The sequence below is a fragment of the Pantherophis guttatus genome, chromosome 2 (assembly GCF_059756535.1).
Source record: "Pantherophis guttatus breed Tessera chromosome 2, ASM5975653v1, whole genome shotgun sequence".
Classification (NCBI taxonomy): domain Eukaryota; kingdom Metazoa; phylum Chordata; class Lepidosauria; order Squamata; family Colubridae; genus Pantherophis; species Pantherophis guttatus.
This window is the reverse complement of record NC_142064.1, coordinates 231,873,892-231,894,727: the sequence shown is the minus strand read 5'-3', so window position 1 is coordinate 231,894,727 and position 20,836 is coordinate 231,873,892. Positions and strand designations below refer to the sequence as shown.

The 20,836-nt window shown below is 37.9% G+C and overlaps 1 protein-coding gene across 2 annotated transcripts in view; it reads left to right on the top strand.

The window, feature by feature from the left end:
* The window catches only part of ARL8B (ARF like GTPase 8B), a 34,535-nt gene extending 15,443 nt beyond the window's left edge, over positions 1-19,092 (top strand). For both annotated transcript variants that reach the window (XM_034431649.3, XM_087887906.1), the window contains exons 2-7: positions 7,371-7,451; positions 9,248-9,321; positions 11,115-11,208; positions 12,895-12,962; positions 13,656-13,726; positions 16,804-19,092. In XM_034431649.3, the coding sequence (XP_034287540.1) occupies positions 7,371-7,451; positions 9,248-9,321; positions 11,115-11,208; positions 12,895-12,962; positions 13,656-13,726; positions 16,804-16,853 (438 nt within the window). In that variant the 3' untranslated portion in view covers positions 16,854-19,092. The remainder of the gene's footprint in view (positions 1-7,370; positions 7,452-9,247; positions 9,322-11,114; positions 11,209-12,894; positions 12,963-13,655; positions 13,727-16,803) is intronic.
* Positions 19,093-20,836: the final 1,744 nt, after the last annotated feature.

Genomic DNA, 20,836 nt, shown 5'->3' with positions numbered 1-20,836 from the left:
GCACATTATGTAAATATTTTATATATCTTAATCTTATATCTTAAATATCAAGGTAAATATCTTACCTTGTGAAGTTTATAATGGTGGGGGGGAAAAAAGAAAAAAGAGGATGCACTTTTACTAACATACAGGCAGTTTAGCGGCTAACTATGGAAACTCACTTGATGATTTTGTGAAAGTTGTCAACTCCTAGTCTTCATCTGAGAAGAAAACTTCTTTATGCTGTCCTAGGTTTTTGGGGCTTTAAAGGCCCTAGTAGAGTATGAAGGAGGGCTGTGTGGCAATGAACTGGATTTGAAACAGAAAATGTGATTTGGAGCATGTGGGGCATTCAAGTAGTACTTGTCAAGCAACTCTTAAAGACGATGTCTCTTTTTCTAGAGCATGGCAGGAACAGTGGGATCCCCAAGAAAAAAATACATTTAAGTGGAGGCCAATAGTGCTTGGCATCTTTGCAGTGAAAAGTGAACCACTTTCTCAGTTTAAAGACTAAGTGAACATCCCTGGGACAAAAAATCTGTAGAGAGTCTCAGTCATCCAGGTCATGGTTGTCCAAAAGGTGCTTTTTCAGGAGGCAACTGGACTTCTTTGTTTTTTCTTTTGAAGATGTTTCACTTCTCATCCAAAAAGCTTCTCCTTTAGCTCTTCTTCAGAGATGTACAGACAGAGGTGGTATTCAGTCGGTTTGGACCAGTTCACCTGAAACGGTAGCGGAAATCGTGGGTGGGCCTGCCCACCTGCCCCAGCTCTATGCCATCCTATTTAGGCACACTTTTGAGGCCGTGCGCATGTGTAGAAGGCGTGCGCGAGAGCAAAGTGCATGTGCGGAAGGCAGGCGCACGTGAACTGAGCACGCACATGCACTAAGCGAGTGTGCGCACATGCATAGCGTGAACCAGTAGTAACATAATGTGAAACCCATTGCTGTGTACAGATGTTACATTATATCATGCTCCCATGTATAATATAAGGTTTTACATAAGCTGAGGTTTTCTATTTCTACAGAGTATATATCCTATGTGTATATCCTGAGTATGTCCTGGTGGTCATTGTAATTGTACTCTAGCAGTATTATTCTAACTCTCTTACTATAGATAGAAAACATATATGCCCACATTTTCTTATTTTGGCTATAGTAAATCTGATTCTAAAATAAGTGAATATATAACTATCAATTAATTATAATAGCCATCGAACAGTAGTGATGATTTAATGTGTTGTCGATTTATATAAAAGGTCAAATAGAATGTAGAATAATGTTGAATGTAAACTAAACAACTTGTTTTATTCCAGATGTCTTCATTTTAATAACCTTTTCTTGTTTTCTATATGCCAATTGCTTGAAGTGATTGGTGCCTCCTGAAATATAGGATGTGTTCATGTATGCCTTAAGAAGGCAGTTTTAAAAACCTTATTAAGCCGCTTCTGGACCCAGAAGACCTATTTAATGTTTGACTCTTGGGAGAACTTGGTTAAGAAAGTGATAGCACCACAGCTCAATAAGCAGCTGGATGACACTGATTTTCTGGACACATTCCAATTGAGGTTAGATCTGGGTGTGATACTGAGTTTGCTTGAGTTACAGAAATACAATTCTTTATTGGTTGAGTGCAGTGGTGGGTTCCTCCCGGTTCGGTCTGGTTCGGCCGAGCCGGTAGCGGTGACGATATGACGTCACCGAACCGGTTCTCCCCCCCGCCCTCCCAACCCCCCACATTCTTACCGTTTATTTGGTCCCACCCCCAATCTATTGCTGCCTCCTGAGTCCCAGCTGATGACTAGAGGGAAAAAAACTGTTTAAACTCTTGCTGCGGGGCTTCAAAGGGCCGTCCTACAGCTGATCAGTGTTAAAAGCAAACAAATGAGTCGGGTCGTAAGTGCGAGGACTGGTCATAAGTGCGAGGACCTTCCAGAAATGACTCTGACCAGCTAGCCACGCCCACCTAGTCACATGACCTCCAAGCCACACCCACAAAATAAGCCACGCCCACAGAACCGGTAGTAAAAAAATTTAGAACCCATCCCTGGCTGAGTGTGATTGGACACACAAGGAATTTGTCTTTGGTGCATATGATCTCAGTGTACATAAAAAGAAAAGATACATTCGTTAAGAATCATAAGGTACAACACTTAATGATAATCATAGGGTACAAATAAGCAATCAAATCATAGTAGTAAACAATATAAATAGTAAGGATACAGCAACAAGTTACAGTCATATAGTCCTAAGTGGGAAGAGATGGGTATAGGAACGATGAGAAGACTAATAGTAATAGTAATGCAGCCTTAGTTTGACAGTATTGAGGGAATTATTTGTTTAGCAGAGTGATGGTGTTTGAGAACAAACTGTTCTTGTGTCTAGTTGTCACATTTTTACAACTATGGCTAGTGTGCAAATAGGGATGTGACCTAGTTGAATTTAGCAGTTATCCCCAACATGGTTACAACCAGTTTTGTTTACTTCAACAGTATTGCCATAAGTGAAGTTCATTTATTATGTTGTAGTAACATATATCATATCACATAGCTGTTTTCCAATTTGGAGCAAAACAATAGAATATTAACAATGTATCATTGGCCATGACATAATTCTATAATTTTCTGTATTCTGTTTTGAACTCCTAGAAAGAATTTAGAATAAGAAAAGCAGATCAAACTATTTGACTTTTCACTATGCTGTCTGTTTCAAGTGTATCCAGAGTTTGTATAAACTTATTAATGGAGGTAGCAGATTAAGCAGGAGGGTTTGTGCATTTTTTACTGAAACCACAGCTTTTTTTAGTAGCTTTACTAAATATATTGTCATACTTATATAACCACCCATTTAATGGACAGATGACTCTGGATAATGTACAACTAAGTGATGATACCATACTCCATGACTGTGAATGATCTCACCCAGAGGCTTCATGAAGATATTAAATAGGAGTGGAGAGAATACTGAACCCTGTAGAACACCAAACAACTGGAATTGAGAGTGGGACCTGTTTCATCCAAGCTTTTCTGTAAACCATGGAGATCAACCAGGTCAATGAGAGAGGAGAGGTTGAACATGACTGTAATCTAATCTAATCCAAAGCCTCAGCTTCTCTCCTGTTCCACACAATGACCAAGGTTCAGGCAAACCATCAGGGATAAGCCCAGCTCTGGAGTCCATTCGGGTTCTTTAGTCCTGGGGATAGATCAATCTAATAGGTCCAGTCTCCTTTTGGCAGGGGGGCAGTGGCAGAGAATCTGATACTACCAGGGCAAGATCTGACTATGACAGGTGAGACACAATTCCCCCAAATTCAGAACATATTGCTACTACTCTGATGAGAAAACCAGGGCTGTAGCCACTGCCCCTGGTTGGGCTCTGGATGATCTGGGATAGACCCATACTAGGGTTAGACCAGTGGTAAAATTTGTTACTACCTGTTCTGTGGACGTGGCTTGGTGGGGGGGGGTAATGTGACGGTAGGTGTGGCCAACTTTTTTTTTTAACTTTTAAAAGCATTTTTTCTACAACTTTAAGAGGTTGTAGAAAAAATGCTTTTAAAAGCCTCTGACGATCCCAGCTGAGCTGCGCGATTTTAAAAGCCTCTGATGATCACGTGGTTCAGCTGGGCATGGGGGGGGGGGACAGGGATTTTTGCTACCGGTTCTCCGAACCACCTGCTGCCATCGCTACCGGATTGGGCGATCTGGTCCAAACCGGGAGCATTTCACCCCTGGGTTAGATGCCGTCATGGTGACCACAGACCTCTAAGCTACCTCAGAGCCTGTCCCCAGGGAAGGCAGGCTGAAGTCCCCAGGACCATGAACCTGGGGAACTGCACTACCAACCCTGAGACAGAATCAAGAGGCTCAGGCAAGGACTTTGCTATGCAGCCAAGAGGCTGTGGTACAATGGCAACAGTCCCAAAAGATTCCTATAGTCCAACTTCAGGTCTCATATTTAGTAACTTGTGGAGCAGCAGAGAGAGAGAGAATTTAAGAGCGCTTTGGAAGATAATCTGACCCTGACATGGAGTCTCAACTGATGTCAAACCCAAAACTCAGCTGGGCACGTTTCTGTGAGGTCTCAGTAATAGGTACCAGGTTGGTGCTCTCATCTGTGATTAAGGAAGGCTTTATACAGTCTAACACTGTCTTTAGCAGCAGCAGCCAAAAGCACAGACTTCTGAAGATCAGTTGACAAGGAAATGGGTTGAGTCACTTATGTGGTGATGCTATAATGAAAAAGATGCATATTTTATTATTTGGGTAATGATGTTATTAAGCAACTGATATAAATCAATGTAATTATGTAATTGTCTATTTAATAGATATTTGGGGACCCTGTTGCAGAATGAATGGTCTGCTAAATTGATTTGTAATTTGGGAGTGTTGTGAACTTAAGTAGGATTCAGAGCAAGAGGTAGCAAAAATGTAGAGTGAAGAATGGAAAGGATTCATTATTATTTTCCATAGTGGAATAATGATTGATTTGTTGTATATAGTCAGGCAACTTGTGTTTTTGCCTATCCTATATTTGTAAATGTTTCCAGAAGTTCACTACATAAGAACTTGTATTTATCTTTGGGAATTCTAGAAATATATTTCAGATTTATGATTTAGCAGGATAACTAGAATAATCAGGCTTCGTTGTTTTGATTTTTACTCCTTTTTTGAAGAATGAATTATTTTCATTTTTAGATTCTGATTTATTTAAAGTGTGAATGTTTGCATTGCCATTCCATGACATGACATGACTCTTTGTTGGGATAAAAAAATCTCCCTCCTGTCTACTGCAGATAAGGAAAATCAATATAAAATGTTTTATAGATGGCATATGCCACCGGAGAAGTTAGCAAAAATGTTTAAAGATAAATCCGCTAAATGTTGGAAATGTCACCAATTACCAGGATCTTACTACCATATGTGATGGACATGCCCTGAAGCAAAAAATTATTGGAATAAAATCAAAACTTGGTTGGAAGAAATGATACAGCAATGTATTGAATTTAAACCAGAGTTGTTCCTATTGGGTATCCTCCCTGAAAAAATTAGTAAGGAAAAAATTTACTTGATTATACATGTAGTAACAGCAGCTAGAATTGTTTATGCTCAAAATTGGAAAGCAGAGAAAGTACCTCTGGAAGAAGTAATAAAAATTTTTTTAGACTGTGCAGAAATTAATATATTAACTTTGATGATTAAAGATTGGGAAGAGTCAGAATATTTTAAGATATGGAATAACTTTTATCATTGGTTGGAAAAGAGATATAAATGATTAATTTTATAATTTTGTATAAAAACTCGATGATTAGAATATTGTTTTAGCAATGAACTGTTATAAGGGTTTGTATGAAGATCAAGATAGAAGAAACCTATGGAAGTAGAAGAAGAATTTTGGAAGATCACACCAAGGTGTCACAGGGAAGGGATGACTGATGTATTAAATGTTTGTTTGTCTTAAAAAAATAAAAAAAATCTCCCTCCCTCCCTCTCTTTCCCCCACTCTCTCTCCCCCTCCCTCTCTCCCTCTCCCTTTCACACACACACTTTTTATTTCAACAAAGACTCATGGCATCTTATGGAATAGCAATGCAAACATTCACAGTATATTGCAAATTTATATTTTGCTGATAAAGAAATAAAGGGAGACTAGTATAGATCTATTTCAAGCTTTTTAGCTTTCATCAGCTAGCCATACCCTTACTTGGATTCAAACCAAGGGAAAGATTCAAGCCAGGGGAAAGATTAAGTGTTTGTCGTGAATGCGACTACTTGAGGGCTCCTGGATTGGAGCTGAAAGGCAAAAGGGAGCAGAATGCCCCGTCTCACATGTTGGGGTAAACCAGGTGTCTCGGTAAACACTTTATCTTTCCCCTGGCTCAAGCTGATGAAGAGAGGAGAACTTGTGGCTCAGAAGGTTAATTCAACTGCCTAACATGCAGGAAGCCCAAGTTCGAATCCAAGTAAGGGTATGGCTAGCTGATGAAAGCTAAAAAGCTTGAAATAGATCTATACTAGTCCCCCTTTACTTCTTTATCAGTAAAATATAAATTTGGTATAAAATGCGACTGCTTGAGGGCTCCTGGATTACACACACACACTGTTTCCCCCAAAATAAGACATCCCCTGGTAATAAGCCCAATCGGGCTTTTGAGTGCAGGGCAATAAGGCCAAACACTTATTTCAGGGTTCAAAAAAATATAAGACAGGGTCTTATTTTCGGAGATCACTGTTTTCAAGCCCAGCCACATCCATTCCAAGCCCTTATGGAGTTTTAAGCTAGACAGAAGTCCTTGGGAAAAGAAGTGGCAAAGATGCCAAGCGGTGCCTTTAATAGCTTTCAAGATAGAGGAAAAACAACGCAGACGATCCATGGAGGTGTTGCCTGCTTCTTTTCTCAGGAGATCCTGAGAGAGCAGTGTGAGGCTAGCTTTCCATTAGTGTTCTAGACTCCTATTGAGCTGGCCTAGAGCAAGTACTTCATGAATTTAAGGGAGATATATAGGGATACATTTGCATTTATTGAAATTATAAGACACCCAGAATCACCTTGCAGCGAGATGAATAGCAAACAAATTTAATACATAAATATATTTTGAAGTGTTTTCTCGCATTTGTCCATCTTGGAACATACCATACTGAAATAAGTAGCAATAAATGCTTTAATAAAATTATAAATAATTTAAATGTTATGTTACAGTATAATATTAGATGTATAATTTTTGAAAATTCATTTATCATATTTCATAAGTGTTTCAAGTCTGGGCTTACCCTCTAAGTAAACTTTCAGGTTTTATTCTTTGGAATAATGTTGTATGACGCTGACTTTATACTTTCCCACGAAGTGCATAAGTTTTTCAGGTTCTTCCAGATGCTATTGTGTTGCCTTAGGATGTTGGGAAGATTACTTTTTATGCTGATGTCCAATTAAAAAAAAAGGAACAACATGAGACATTCTAATTGGCCAGTGCTATTTCCTAACATTTTTTTGGGAGAAAACTATTTCCTGGAGTAGCCTTCTAGATTTTAATAGGGTATGCTGGGAAGCTTGAATAATTTCTATCCAATCTTTCTAAACCAACAAGGTATTTTTGAGTCATTACATATGACTCTGAATATGTTGGCCACTTGTTCCCTTCCATCCTTTTTCCTTCTGCTTTATAATTTTCCTGGCTTCATTCACATGCGATACATGCTCATGGACTGTCTAAATTGCAAAAATTAACCTTCTCAGACGGAAGGGGAAGAAAAATAATGCTAACTAAGACTTAGTATTACAAATGTTTTCTATTCTGTTCAGCAATAACCTTTGTATTTGAAAGCAACTGACTGAAAAGATGACTCAGTTACTTGACAGATCTCACTAAAGGCTATCTCTTTTCTGTCTTCAGTCAGGCCAGTTCAGCGAAGACATGATTCCTACAGTGGGCTTCAACATGCGGAAAGTTACCAAGGGTAATGTCACAATAAAGGTATGTATCCAAGTTAATTATATTTTGCTAATGAGAAAAGCATGGGAAGAGTGATTAGTCTTAATCTTTGAATAAGATTAATATAGTTCCCTGATCTGCTGTGTTCAAATATAGAGGGAAAACATTACATAGAACATTTTACTAAAATCTCACGGGAGAATATGTGGTATGTAGTCCTATCTTCGAGGAACAAACTCATGTAATAACCTATAAATACGACTCCTCTCAAAAGAAATCTTTAGAGGGAAGTCTTTCAGACCTTAGAACTATTGCACCCACCATCTTGTACTGCTGGGTTTCAAGTTCACAAGTTGTATTCTGGGGTCCTGGCCCGTCTCTGTTGTGGCCTGTCCAGCAGCCAAATCAGAGGAGGAGGAGGTGGCGTGGGAGTCAAGATCAGCATCAAGGCAACATGAAAGCTCTGAGGAGGAAGAGGGAATGGAGCTGGCAGAGACAGAGAGGGGCGGAGCCTGAGCCATCCATCAGCCCTCAGATGGAGAGTCAATAGCCCCCAGGTCTGGAGGTGGTTGATGAAGAAGAAGAGGAATGGCTGGATCCAGTGCCTGATGCATGGTTGCGCAGAAGGGAGAGAAGAGAGCAGTGGAAATCCGTGGGCTGATCCTGAGAAAGGAAGAGCCACCACTGCTAGCGAAGCCCCACCCTAGGTCTGAGGATAAAAGGCAGAGATGAATAGGTGTGGCAGACAACTATTCATCTTCTGGCTGGACAGACTTGTTAGGCTGCGTAGAGAGAGAAACCTTTTCCTGGGGCTGCCTGCACTCCTAATAAAGGAAACTTTGAGTTAACTTCAGTGGGTTTGTCATGTTTGGAGAGCTGGGTCAGAACACTCTGGTATAACAGTACAACCAGACCACCAAATGAGATTGTCTCTGTGAGCTTCTGAAAACTTCTTATCTGGTGGGAGATGAAACTAATTAAAGGCATCTAGAGCAATGGTTGCAAAAGATCACAAATGAATTTGACTAAGCAGTGGTCTACAAAGTAATAATAACAGTGGCAAAACATTTGTACTTCTTTTTGTTGCTATTGCAGCCATAAATTTCTGCCCACTAGACCTATTCGAGATGATCCAGTTCCATTTGGGAAATACAGGAGTGATAAAGTGGCCAGAGGCCCTGTGATGTTTTCTTTGGGACTCTTGGGGGATAGAGGAAATGCTGATGAAATCTGTACAATCTGTAGTATCCATTCCAGGCTGAATGGGAGGTGTGCTGTTCTGCATACGGTACTTAGGGACAAGTTACTTTGTCTGCATTGTTTTAGATTGTTCAGAATTTTGTAGGTCTTTAATCAGCATCTTATATTGCAGTGATGGGTTAACCTTTTCTGGACCGAGTGCCCAAAGTGTACACATCCGAACCCCCCAAATGCAATGTGTGCATGGTCCCCGCACATGCGTGTGCCCCCTGCACATGCCCCACCCCTGAACATCTGCGCAAGCCCCTGCACATGTGCCCTGTCCCCCCGCGCATGCGCACGTGCCACCCCACACCCCATTCATACATGGCAGAGACCCGAAGACCAGCTGGCTGGTGGGACACGTGCACATGCGCTATAGAGCTGAACTGGAGCGATGGCTCATGTACCGTCAGAGAAGGCACTGCGTGCCACCTCTGGCACGTGTGCCATAGTTTCGCCATCATGGTTATATTGCAGTAAGTATTAAAAGAGATATTTGGTTGCTCTTCTTGGCAAATGAACATTGTGAGCTATAGTGTTGTTTTTAGTTGCAAAATCTCCAGATATAATTCTTTTTTTTTTTCCCTCTAAAAAAGATTTGGGATATAGGAGGACAGCCACGATTCCGAAGTATGTGGGAACGCTACTGCAGAGGAGTTAATGCTATTGTGTAAGTTTTTTTTCTTTTTGTTACTTTAAATGTTTTTTTCCTGTTATGTTTGTTGCATGTTATTCTCAACTGTTTAGTAAGAAGTCTGGATTACAAACCATGAAGTTCTTTAAACTAACGCTTGGAAGCCTATAGGCCTCACCTTGTCCCCCTTTATTTTGGCCCCCATGGCCTATTACAGAAATTTTGTAACAGAATGTCACAAGATGATGGTATAAATTTATTTATTTATTTAGCAAAGGAAGAAGCAAAATAGGTACATTAAGACTCTACCAAGTGAAACAAAACCTAAGATTAAGGCTGCAAAAACCCAGATGACCACTAAATGGTGGCAAAGAGATTCAGAAAACTCTAATCTTTTGCTGCCATCTAGTGGTCATCAGATTTTTGCAACTCAGACCTGGTAGTACTATCTTGGAGTACTTAGCAAAATATGAGACCATCAAAATTTTCTAAAAGAATGAGCTTAAGGACATGATGGTAAACTGAAACACGATGAATGCAGGTTTCTAATATCATGTTGTCTTACAAACAGGAAAACATTAGAACTTTTTTCCCTTGGTCCAGACAAAATAACAAATTGCAATACAGTTTATTTATTTTCTATGTTTCTAAACTACTGCATTCCCTAAGGACTCAAGCTTTATAGCATAATGACATGACAAAGGATTCCAAAAGAAATTAAAATAGAGTATTACAAAACTTTATTATTAAGTAATGAAAGCTTCCAAATGCATCTTTGAGTTGGGGAGTGGAGAATGTTAATCTAAGATTTGTTGCAGCTTTTCCTTGTATTACTGTGGCAATGATATTCTGAATGTAAATATTTGAGTTAACGATGACTATGTAATTTATATAACTTTAGGTTATACTTAGATGAATTCTAAAGTCTCAGATGAAAATGTTTTTAATTGTTGCAATTATAAATGAAAACTTAGAATTCACTATTGTTCAATACTTAACGTGGCTTAGAAACCATATTGGAACTCTGTGGTGACATAGAATATAGATAGTCTTTGACTTATTACTGTAATTCAGTCCAGAATTATGGTTGTAAGTTGTTCTGCTTGTTAAGCAGGTCAACATATGACTGAATCTAATTTTATGGCAGTTTTTGTTGTGGTTGTAAAGTGAATCAGTTTTACCCAATGGGTGTTTTTTTTCCCTGAAACCAGCAAAAAATATCAAACATCACAGTCATATGACTGCTGACCATAATGATCAGCTGGTTGTCAAACACCAAAACCAATCACATGACCATAGAGGGGTGCATCTGTTGTAACTTCAAAACTGGATTGTAAGTAACTTTTGGGGAGATCCGTCATAACTGATTATTAAGCGTCCAGTTATAAATGGAGGAATACCTAGAATTCTAATGTTGAAACTGTTACAAAAACAGGTATCAACATATTTAAAGTACAGTATAAGGAAATGGTTAGGGAATACTGATCTCAAAGATGATCAATTTTGCAGTTTTCAAATTTGATGTGTTTTTTTATTCCTTCTCAATTATTATGAGGAAGAATTCTGAAAAGCTTCAACATATTTTAATACAATTTTAGCCATGTTGTGTTACAATTTAAGGCTTTGATGAGTAGTTGTGGGGTAAAATTACCCAGTTTTTAGTCACTAAATGAGATTTTGGCTTGCAATTTTCTGATACCTTTTATAATATTTCGATGAAATTCCTAGTTATTTGAGATTCTTTGGGAGGGGAAAGTTGGTAATATTGCTGGACTGGACTGGTGTTCCTTGCATTGCACAAACTGATTTAAACGAATTGTTTTTAATAGCTATATGGTAGATGCTGCAGATCGTGAAAAAATAGAAGCTTCTAGAAATGAGTTGCACAATCTTCTAGACAAACCACAGCTACAAGGAATTCCTGTGAGTAGCGGACATGTTAATCCTGCCTGAAAATTTTGAAGAAATCGATGAGGAAATGTGCTTGAAATTTTAATTTGTTTAGAAAATAATTGCATTGTTGTTTGTGGACAGCTTTTTTGATGTTTGGTATATTGCTTGTTAAGCACATCTCTGTCATGTAAATCTTTGATTCTTATATTATTATTATCTTTAGGTTTTTTTAGATATACATATAATGCAAGTTGAAATAGGTCTTCTAAAAGCTTCCTCAGCCACAGACCATAGAAATATACTAAAACTGTAGACCTATGTACAAGTTGATAAAAGGACAAGTGATTTAAAACATCTTGAGGTATTGAGTAAATTATTAAGCAGGGCAGGAGTATCTTGTTTCACAAGAGAAAGTAAAGAGCTTTGGACTATCTGTGCAGGAAATGATCAACCTGAAATGACTGACTATTGGCTAATTATTTCTGACTTGTACTATTCGATTTCTTATCTATTGTACCAAATTTTCCTTTTGAAATGACTTTCCCTGCGGTTTCTGAGTGCTTCTGATAAGCACTTAGAATGGCTTATCTGGTTGTGTCACTGTCAGACTAGCCCACCCTGTTCTGTATTACAACCTGCTTTGTATACTCTTCCATGACCAAGACAACAGTAACACACAGAGTTATAAAGAGACATTATTTGAGCTACATATGAATATAATGCACTGATAGCAGAGATGGACAACCACTGCTCCCAGAATCATGCCACCAGACAAGATCAGCATGATTTCTTGCTATTTTTAAACAAAAAAAAATTATACTCATGATCTTTTGATAAGCGTAAGGTATCTTTTTTATTTTATTTTTTTAATGAAGGAAGGATTGAAACTGATATTTTGGACATGCCACTAGTAGCCCAACTAAAAAAAAAAGTGGTGTTCTAGCTGTGGAATTCATGTCCATCCCTTGTCTGTCTGTCTGTCTGTCTGTCTGTCTGTCTGTCTGTCTATCTATCTATCTATTTATTTATTTATTTATTTATTTATTTATTTATTTATTATTAATTTTACTTCTATACCGCCCTTCTCCCGAAGGACTCAGGGCGGTGTACAGCCTGATTAAAAGCACAAGACAGACAAAATTTAAAAATAATTAAAATTATTAAATAATTGGCTCAATTATAAAACCCCCAAATTTAAAATTCCATATTTAAAACCAATTAAAATCTTTACATTGATAGCCTGGCCTGGCGGAACAACAAGGTTTTGAGGGCACAGCGAAATACACAGAGATCAGTGATCTTACGAATTTCTGGGGGCAGTTCATTCCAAAGGGCAGGGGCTCCCACAGAGAAGGCCCTCCCCCTGGGTGTCCCCAGGCGACATAATTTGGCCGATGGCACCCTGAGGAGACCTTCTCTGTGGGAGCGGACTGGCTGGTGGGAGGCTACTGGTGGCAGAAGACGGTCTCGAAGTTATCCAGGTCCAAATGCCATGTCTAGAGGAACATCTGATATTTACCATTCATTAGTAATATGTTTTTTTTTTAAAGACTGGCTATTTGTATCTGGGAATAAATGTTGCAACTTTAGTTCCTTAATATGAGTGATTTATTTCCTCTATGTGTCACAAAAATGGATTCTTATTGAAATGAAATTTAACTGCTTCCTGCTTTAAAAAGCTAAATGCTAAAATCAGTACATATTTTCTGTTCGCAGGTTCTAGTACTTGGAAACAAAAGAGACCTTGCTAATGCACTGGATGAGAAGCAGCTTATTGAAAAAATGTAAGTGAGTAAGCAAGCATATTTTAAGAAGTAAGGTTAAAAAAAAACATGTTTTAAATTGGTGTGTCCAACCTTGGCAATTTTAAGACTTGTGTCTATGGAGATTCTCAGTCATCCAGGTCATGGTTGTCCCAAAGGTGCTTTTTCAAGAGGCAACTGGACTTTCTGGGGTTTTTTTGAAGACATTTCGCTTCTCATCCAAGAAGCTTCTTCAGCTCTGACTGGATGATGGGGTATAAATACTTCCATTCCCCACCATCCAGTCAGAGCTGAAGAAGCTTCTTGGATAAGAAGTGAAATGTCTTCAAAGAAAAACCTTTAAGACCTGTGAAGTTCAACTCCCAGAATTCCCTAGACAGCCCATGATGCTTTGTTATTTCATCAGTCACATAAGGGCCTATGGAATATTGTCCATCAGTGATAAATATGGGTACGTCCAGCATATATCACATAATTCTTTTTATGAATTTGCTGGATCTATAAAATGATCTGTGCCTGGACTTTCTAACAGTAGATTACTTTAGTTACAGTTATTTTGATGTGTATATATGTTTGCTGTCATAGGAGAAAGTTTCCAATACACTGCTTTTGTAATTATAAATAATTCATATTTTAATGTGAATCATATGTACATCACATTTAATAGGATGTTGCTGTCAATTTTCAACAAATTATGAATTGCTTTTCCTCCAGGAACCTGGCTGCTATTCAAGACAGAGAAATCTGCTGCTACTCCATTTCTTGCAAAGAAAAGGACAATATAGGTAATAACAATATCAGTAATGCTAACTTTAGAGTACACAGTATGTTACCCATGACTACCACAGTTCAAAAAGGACAATGTCAAATTGAAACAAGTTTAAAGGAAGGCTACTAAAATGGTATACCATTCTGGAACAAAGCTTCTGAGAACAGTTAAAGGATCCGGGTGTGTTTAGTCTACAGAAAGATGATTTAGAGGAGATATGATAGCTCTCTTCAAATATTTGAAGGGTTTTCACAAGATGAGGGAATTAATTTATTCTGTGTTGCCCAGTAAATAGTAGTAGAATTAAAGAAAGGTACAGGCTAGACATCAAGCTGTTAGTCGTTGGAACAGGCTGATACATGAAGTTGTGAGGTTTTTTTGTAAGTTATCTTCAAATAAGGCTGGATTGTGAAAGATGCTGTATAGCCACCCCTCTTATAACAAATTCTGGGTAGCTTCCAAACAAAAATTAAAAAAACAAAAAGCAAACCCTATTAAATTAATACCATTTTATAATGCCTTCTTAGTAAGGCCACAGTTGGAATGCTGCATCCAGTTTTGGTCACAACGATGTAAAAAATATGCTGAGACTCTAGAAAGAGTGCAGAGAAGAGCAAAAAAGATCACTAGGGGACTGGAGGTTAAAACATATAAAGAACGGTTGCTGGAATTGGGTATGTCTAGTTTAATTTAAAGAAATCTACGGTGACATGATAGTGTTCCAATATCTCAGGGGTTGCCACAGAGAGTCAAACTATTCTCCATAGCACATGAAGGCAAGACAAGAAGCAATGGATGGAAACTAATCAAGGAGAGAAGCAACCTAGAATTAAGGAGGAATTTCCTGCCACTTCGCCATATTCCTCTATTTATTTATTTTTATTAATTTAGGCCCTGATTCTTGTGGAACTTCCAGAATGAAGACTAAATCGTCTGCAAATGCCTGTAGTTTATATTTTTCCTTTTTTATTTCCATACCTTTTATCTCTATGTCCTGTCTAATATTTCTGTTTAATACTTCTAGTGTCAATATGAATAATAGTGGAGACAAGGGGCATCCTTGTCTTGTACCTTTTTTAATGTTAACCTTCTCTGTCATGTCTCCATTTACCATCACCTTTGCTCTTTGCTTATATTGCCTTAATCATGTTAATAAATCTCTCCCCAAAATCCATATCTTTTAATTGTGGTAGCATAAATTGCCAGTTCACATTGTCAAATGCTTTCTGTGCGTCTAGAAAAATCAACACCATTTGCTTCCCTGGATATGCTTCACAGTACTCCAGTATATTTAAAATTATTCTCATATTGTCTTTAATTTGTCTCTTAGGTAAAAATCCATTTTGATCTGAATGTATAAATTCATTTAAGAACCTTTTTAGTCTTTCTGCTATTATTGAGGCATATATTTTATAGTCAGCATTCAATAAGGATATTGGTCTATAATTTTTTATCTGTTGTAAATCTGAATCTTCTTTCGGTATGAGAGTAATATATACTTCCATCCATGAGTTTGTTACTTTCGCTTCTAGCAATACTTCATTGAACACTTCAGCACTGGAAGTTTTTAAGAAGAGATTGGATAACCATTTGTCTGAAATGGTATAGGGCAGTGATGGCTAACCTTTTTGCCATCACGTGCCAATAGCGTGGGGAGTGTGGTGGGGTTGCGGGTGCGTGTGCCCACATCCATAATTCAATGCGCCCCGCCCTCCCGTGCATGTGCACGTGACCCTCCCACACTTCCCCCTGCTTTTGGTACGCGACGGCACTGTGGGCCTGGTAGGCCCATTTTTCCCCCTCCCCAGGCTCCAGAGGCTTTCTAGGAGCCTGGGGAGGGCAAAAACAGCCTTCCCCATTCCCCCGGAGGCCTTCCGGAGGCCGGAAACAGCCAGTTTCCCGACTTCCGGTGGTACCGGAAGGCCTGAAAATCAGTTGGCCGGTGCGCGCGTGTATGCTGGATCTGAGCTAGGGCAACACTTGCATGCCCACCAATATGGCTCCGCGTGCCACCTGTGGCACCCATGTCATAGGTTCGCCATCATGGGTATAGGGTTTCCTGTCTGAGCAGGGGGTTGGACCAAAAGACCTCCAAGGTCCCTTCCAACTCTGTTGTTCTATTCTGTTCTATTCCATTTTACTCCATTCAAACAAATCAGAATCTTGGTGCTATTGAAAAAAAAATTCACACATTCTTGAATTTTAAATCAGTGCCATCTAGAAGGCAAATACTTTTTGTATAAAATGAGGTCGATGTGAAAACCACCATTTTGTGAAATGATGGTTTTCACATCAGCCTCATTTTATACAAAGGTATGTTATTTATGACTTGAACAGAAAACATTTGAAAACATGTCTCTAAAGATGCCTCAAAAATAAACATATATTTTTAAAGATCCTTTAAGAATTTATGAAAAGAACTCCTTTATATTTACAAAGTTTCTAAGGTTCAAGCAATTCATACTTACAAATAAAATGTACAATATGCTTTCAAGTGATGGTTCAGTCCAGTTAAATGCCGGGCAAGATCCATATGTGCTAAAGGACTATTTAAATTTATATGCAGTATTTTTTTTTCTTTTACAAGGATCTGATTTTCTTGCATGCATATCTTTTAATGAACTGTCTAACACGTGACAGCAAGTCTTGCTTTGTGAAAAAAAACTTGACTGTGACAAAGGATCTTGTTAAATCAAAGAAGCAATCAAATTTTTAGACATGGTTTTCATAGAATAACACCTACTGACTAAAGAATTTGAATTATCACTTGGGCAGCCTTTTTGCCTGCATTGAAATTCATTTTTAATTTAAAAAAAAAAAAGTTAGTAATGCAGTTGGAACAAATGTTGAATGAATTAAAATTACCAAAGCCTGTCCAAATAACTGTCCCAGATTTAAACAAATCTCAGAAATATTTTCATTATTGATTCAGCCACATAGAACATGCTTCTGTTTGCGATCTTACAGTGGATGTTTCTGGAATCTGGAAAAAATGAATCCATGTGCGCTCCTGTTTAAATGCTTATTTTTAAGAATGATTAGGTACAGCAATTATCTTGAAAACCAATTGTCATGTTTTCCCTTTTTTTTTAGATATCACACTTCAGTGGCTTATTCAGCACTCAAAGTCTCGAAGAAGCTGAAAACGTTCACATAGCTGCTCATTTGGCCATATTCTCAATTGTCTACTCCCTCCGTGATGAATTGTTATCCAGGATAGCCCTCCTGTGTCCAAGGAATTGCCTTTTTTTCACAGTTCATGCCTCCATATATGCACTGCTGAATGACTTATAATCCTACTTCTGTCAAAGAGTTGGCTAGAGTTGTCATAAGTCGTGCAAATGTTTTTTATTCATTTCATCTAGACAGTGGCAGTGGGTACTTCTTCTCCAGAATTTTTTTTCTCTCTGGTCTTCCTGATCCAGATTTTTATATTAGATTCTCCGCACAATTATTTCATTCTTGTATGTAGCCGCTCATTGGAAATGCTGGCACGTGGCAGCACAGGGATTAGATCAACTGTTATTATAAAGCTTTTCCGACACTGTTTAAATGGGATACTGTACTAATTTTTCCTCTCAGATGCATGTGATGTTTATTGTAAAAAGATTTCAATGGAAAGTATGAGGCACTAGAATTAAATCACTAAATTATCATAAATTCTCAAATTGTATTCCTCCCAATGAATAAAATATTCAGGTTGTCAGCTTTTTTTGTTTTGGTATCGTGCAGGGCATTGCTAATTTCTTTATATTTGCTAAAGCTCTTTTAAGTGGAGTAAAGAATAAGATACTTCAAAATCAGCCTGTCAAAAAATTGAACATATAAGCAGGTATTACGTAATTTGAATTAGATGGAACAGTCACATCTTTCTTCTAGAAATGCTTTACATAGGCTACAGCTTTATGACATTCTGGATGTCATATTGATTTCCAGCACAAAAATATGTGTCACTGTCTAGCTTATTCTTCTATTAATGGAGTAGTTGTGCACAGTTGCACTTGGTGCTAAATACCTAGGCTATTGTGACAACACTAGGTTTGCCTGCTTCTCACTGTGTAATCATGTATAAAATTCATAGGCTATGAAACATTAAATTGTGTCTTGAAGCACAAGGAAATTTATGAAGTGATTGTCTTTCTCAGTTAGCTTCTGCAGTATAGAGGTTATTTGAACTGGAAAAATTAACACTACTTTCATATCTTTACATTCTTGGTAGTGTCAATATTTAAACAGATTTGTCAAAGCTGAAGTTGTTGATGCAGTAATGTTGAGGTAGGCTACAGTATGCAAATACATGGTACAAGTGTTTCGGTTGCTCCTTATTGTATTATTATTTTAAGGAACACCTGTATGTATTTAAATGCTGTTCAGAGCCCTTGTTTAATATATGTTTGATGCATCCATTCTTAATGTGCTTGTTCAAGTACAAATTGTTTCTCAAAAATGAACATTTTATATTGGATCAAGTACTGCTATTAGCTATAGTATGTTTTCTTTTGTTACCTGCATGCAGAATGAAACTTCTCTGGCCTTATATAGATATTCTGTTATTTTCAAAGATTCTTTGCCAAAAGGCATGGATGGTACCTCTACAGTAATACATGAAATGTTTGTATAAGCCTGTTGTAGTTCTGTCATAGATCATCTGGAGAAAGTAAAATGAGAAGCTACAGTGGCAGCAAGTCTAGATTACTTTTAAAGTGTGCTTAAAGCATTACAAGTGTAATGTACACATTCTGTACTAAATTGCACCATTTTCCTCATAATGATTGGACTGAGGTTACAACCTAAAAATGTGCCCCTGCACAATAAATTTTGAGTTATAACTGCCATGGCCTTATTGTTCCCGTACAAATTCCTGCACTATTGCAACATGCAAGTACTGCCTCCATTTACAAATTGAGCTTGCAATTTTAACTTCTCTATGCTTCAATAAAATCCTATATTGTTGGTGCTGTAGAAAAGGTTCACTGACTCCCGATTGTATATGTAGCTCACTATGGACTGCTGTATTTGACAAGAGCAATTCTGCTTGTGCCTAAAAATATAAGGAAATTGAATTAGAACATGTCAGCCTTTCCTGCAGGAACTAAATTATTGTTTAGGTAACTGGCCTTTTGCTGAATTCAATATATTTGGGATTTTAGTGTATACCACACAGCTTTCAGTGTTTTGACGTCCCCAAACCACTATCAACTTTTTAATCTTGCATTAATCTTGGCATGTGAACAACTTACACATTTATGAAATTCTGTAAATATGTGAATTTTTTTATTTAGGTGGAATGCGTTTTATTTGTTTACTGCTATTTAGCTTTATCCAATAAACTTTAAGTTTTCAGGGTCATGTTGATATTTATATAACTTGACTCCTCAAGAATCGTTGTCTAGTTGAAATATGTAAGAGTACATATCTACTCCGGTTATTTCATTAAAACTTGAGTGTATGCTTTATATATTACAAGTAACTGAAGTGCCTGAGTTAAGAGACCATATTCTCTCTTCATTGTGTATTCTAAAATTAGAGCACATGAACTAGTTTTGGTATAATGGTTAAAGGTCCTGAGTTCTACTTCTGCCTTAGATATGAAACCAGCTTTGGGCCAGTCAGTCTCTCAGCCTTAAGAAGAAGTGCAAGGGCAAGTGACTCTTAAAATCTTATCAAGAAAATTACAGGAGTCAAGACTGGCTTGAAGACTAACAGAAAAAAATATAGCCAGTTATCTATCTCATTTAGTAGAAACATGTTTTCTGTACATTTTCTTTTCTCCAACGATATTGCTTACCCACTAAGTGCTTAAAACTAGGGTAGAAAAATTAGAATAGTTTCAAATCCACTGTATATTAGTTCAACTCCCTCAAAAGAGCAGAATCACCAGAGAAGGGTGTAAAAAAAAAATGGGACTCCAGCTGCCTCCAGCAGAGAGCTTTGGCATGTTTTCTTCAAATTAATGCATTGGTCCTGAGGTGAGTAGAACTTCTGCCAGTTTAAGCTAGCATAATGTGATGAAGACACCACCCCATCACAAAACAATTATATAAGTTTGCATGTAACAGAATTGTCACATCTGATTTGTTCTATTTGCTTTCATTATAGCCTAACTGAAGTGGAATAGATAAGTAGTAGCATTAGCTGACCTTCACTTAAGCATAAGGCCTGCTGGATAAGACCAAAATTCCTCTTACAGCAACTTTATCCTGCAGGGGCCAACCCAATATTTTTGGGATAGAGACATACATACTCTGTGCTGTCATTGTTCCCTTACTGTTGATGAGTGCTGTTCCAGGATTCTTGCTGTAACATTGAATCTTTAAGATCAATAGCCCTTGAAAGATGTCCTCCATGAATTTATCTAACCCGTCCCCCAGCCATCCAAGTTAGTTGCCATCATATCTTCCTTCCAATTAGCTTCACTGGATAAGTTGCTGGTTGCCATGTTTGAGATAACAGGAAACACACTCTGCCCACTTTCTTCATGCTACAAGTGACTTACACACCTCATTGTGTCTCTTTCCCCACTCCTGTTATGGTTTGCACATCTGTTTTGCTGTTTGCCCTTTTCAGATGGATAGAACTCTATAAACTGCAGTTACTATCCTTCCAGTCCAATTCTGATCAGACCCTATCGGCATGTTTACAGAAAAAGCATTTTAATACCAATGATAAAAGTTTGCCTAAACAGCTTATTGTTCGGTGCAAGTTGAGGTGGTTTGTTGACAGCAGACTTACAAAGGTTTATAATATGTATGACAAAGATGTTCTTATCACATGTATCATAGATTTGTATAAATGTTCTAATGATTCCAAGCATAAATTTGCCATTTTCATATCTGCTGCACGCTGAATCCCATTTACATTGATTCATGCGCCATGAAACTCTGGTTGCTGTCCCCCTCACAGGAGTATGAACTTGGTAGTGGATGTCGTTTTCTCAAATTATTTCAGTTGCCTTGACTTAAATAGCACTGCATTTACCATAAGGTGATTTAAATAAACTAATAAGCCCACCTTGAATTGTGCATAAGGTAAAGGTAAAGGTTCCCCTCTCACATACAGTATGTGCTAATCATTCCTGACTCTAGGGGGTGGTGTTCATCTCCGTTTCAAAGCCGAAGAGCCAGCG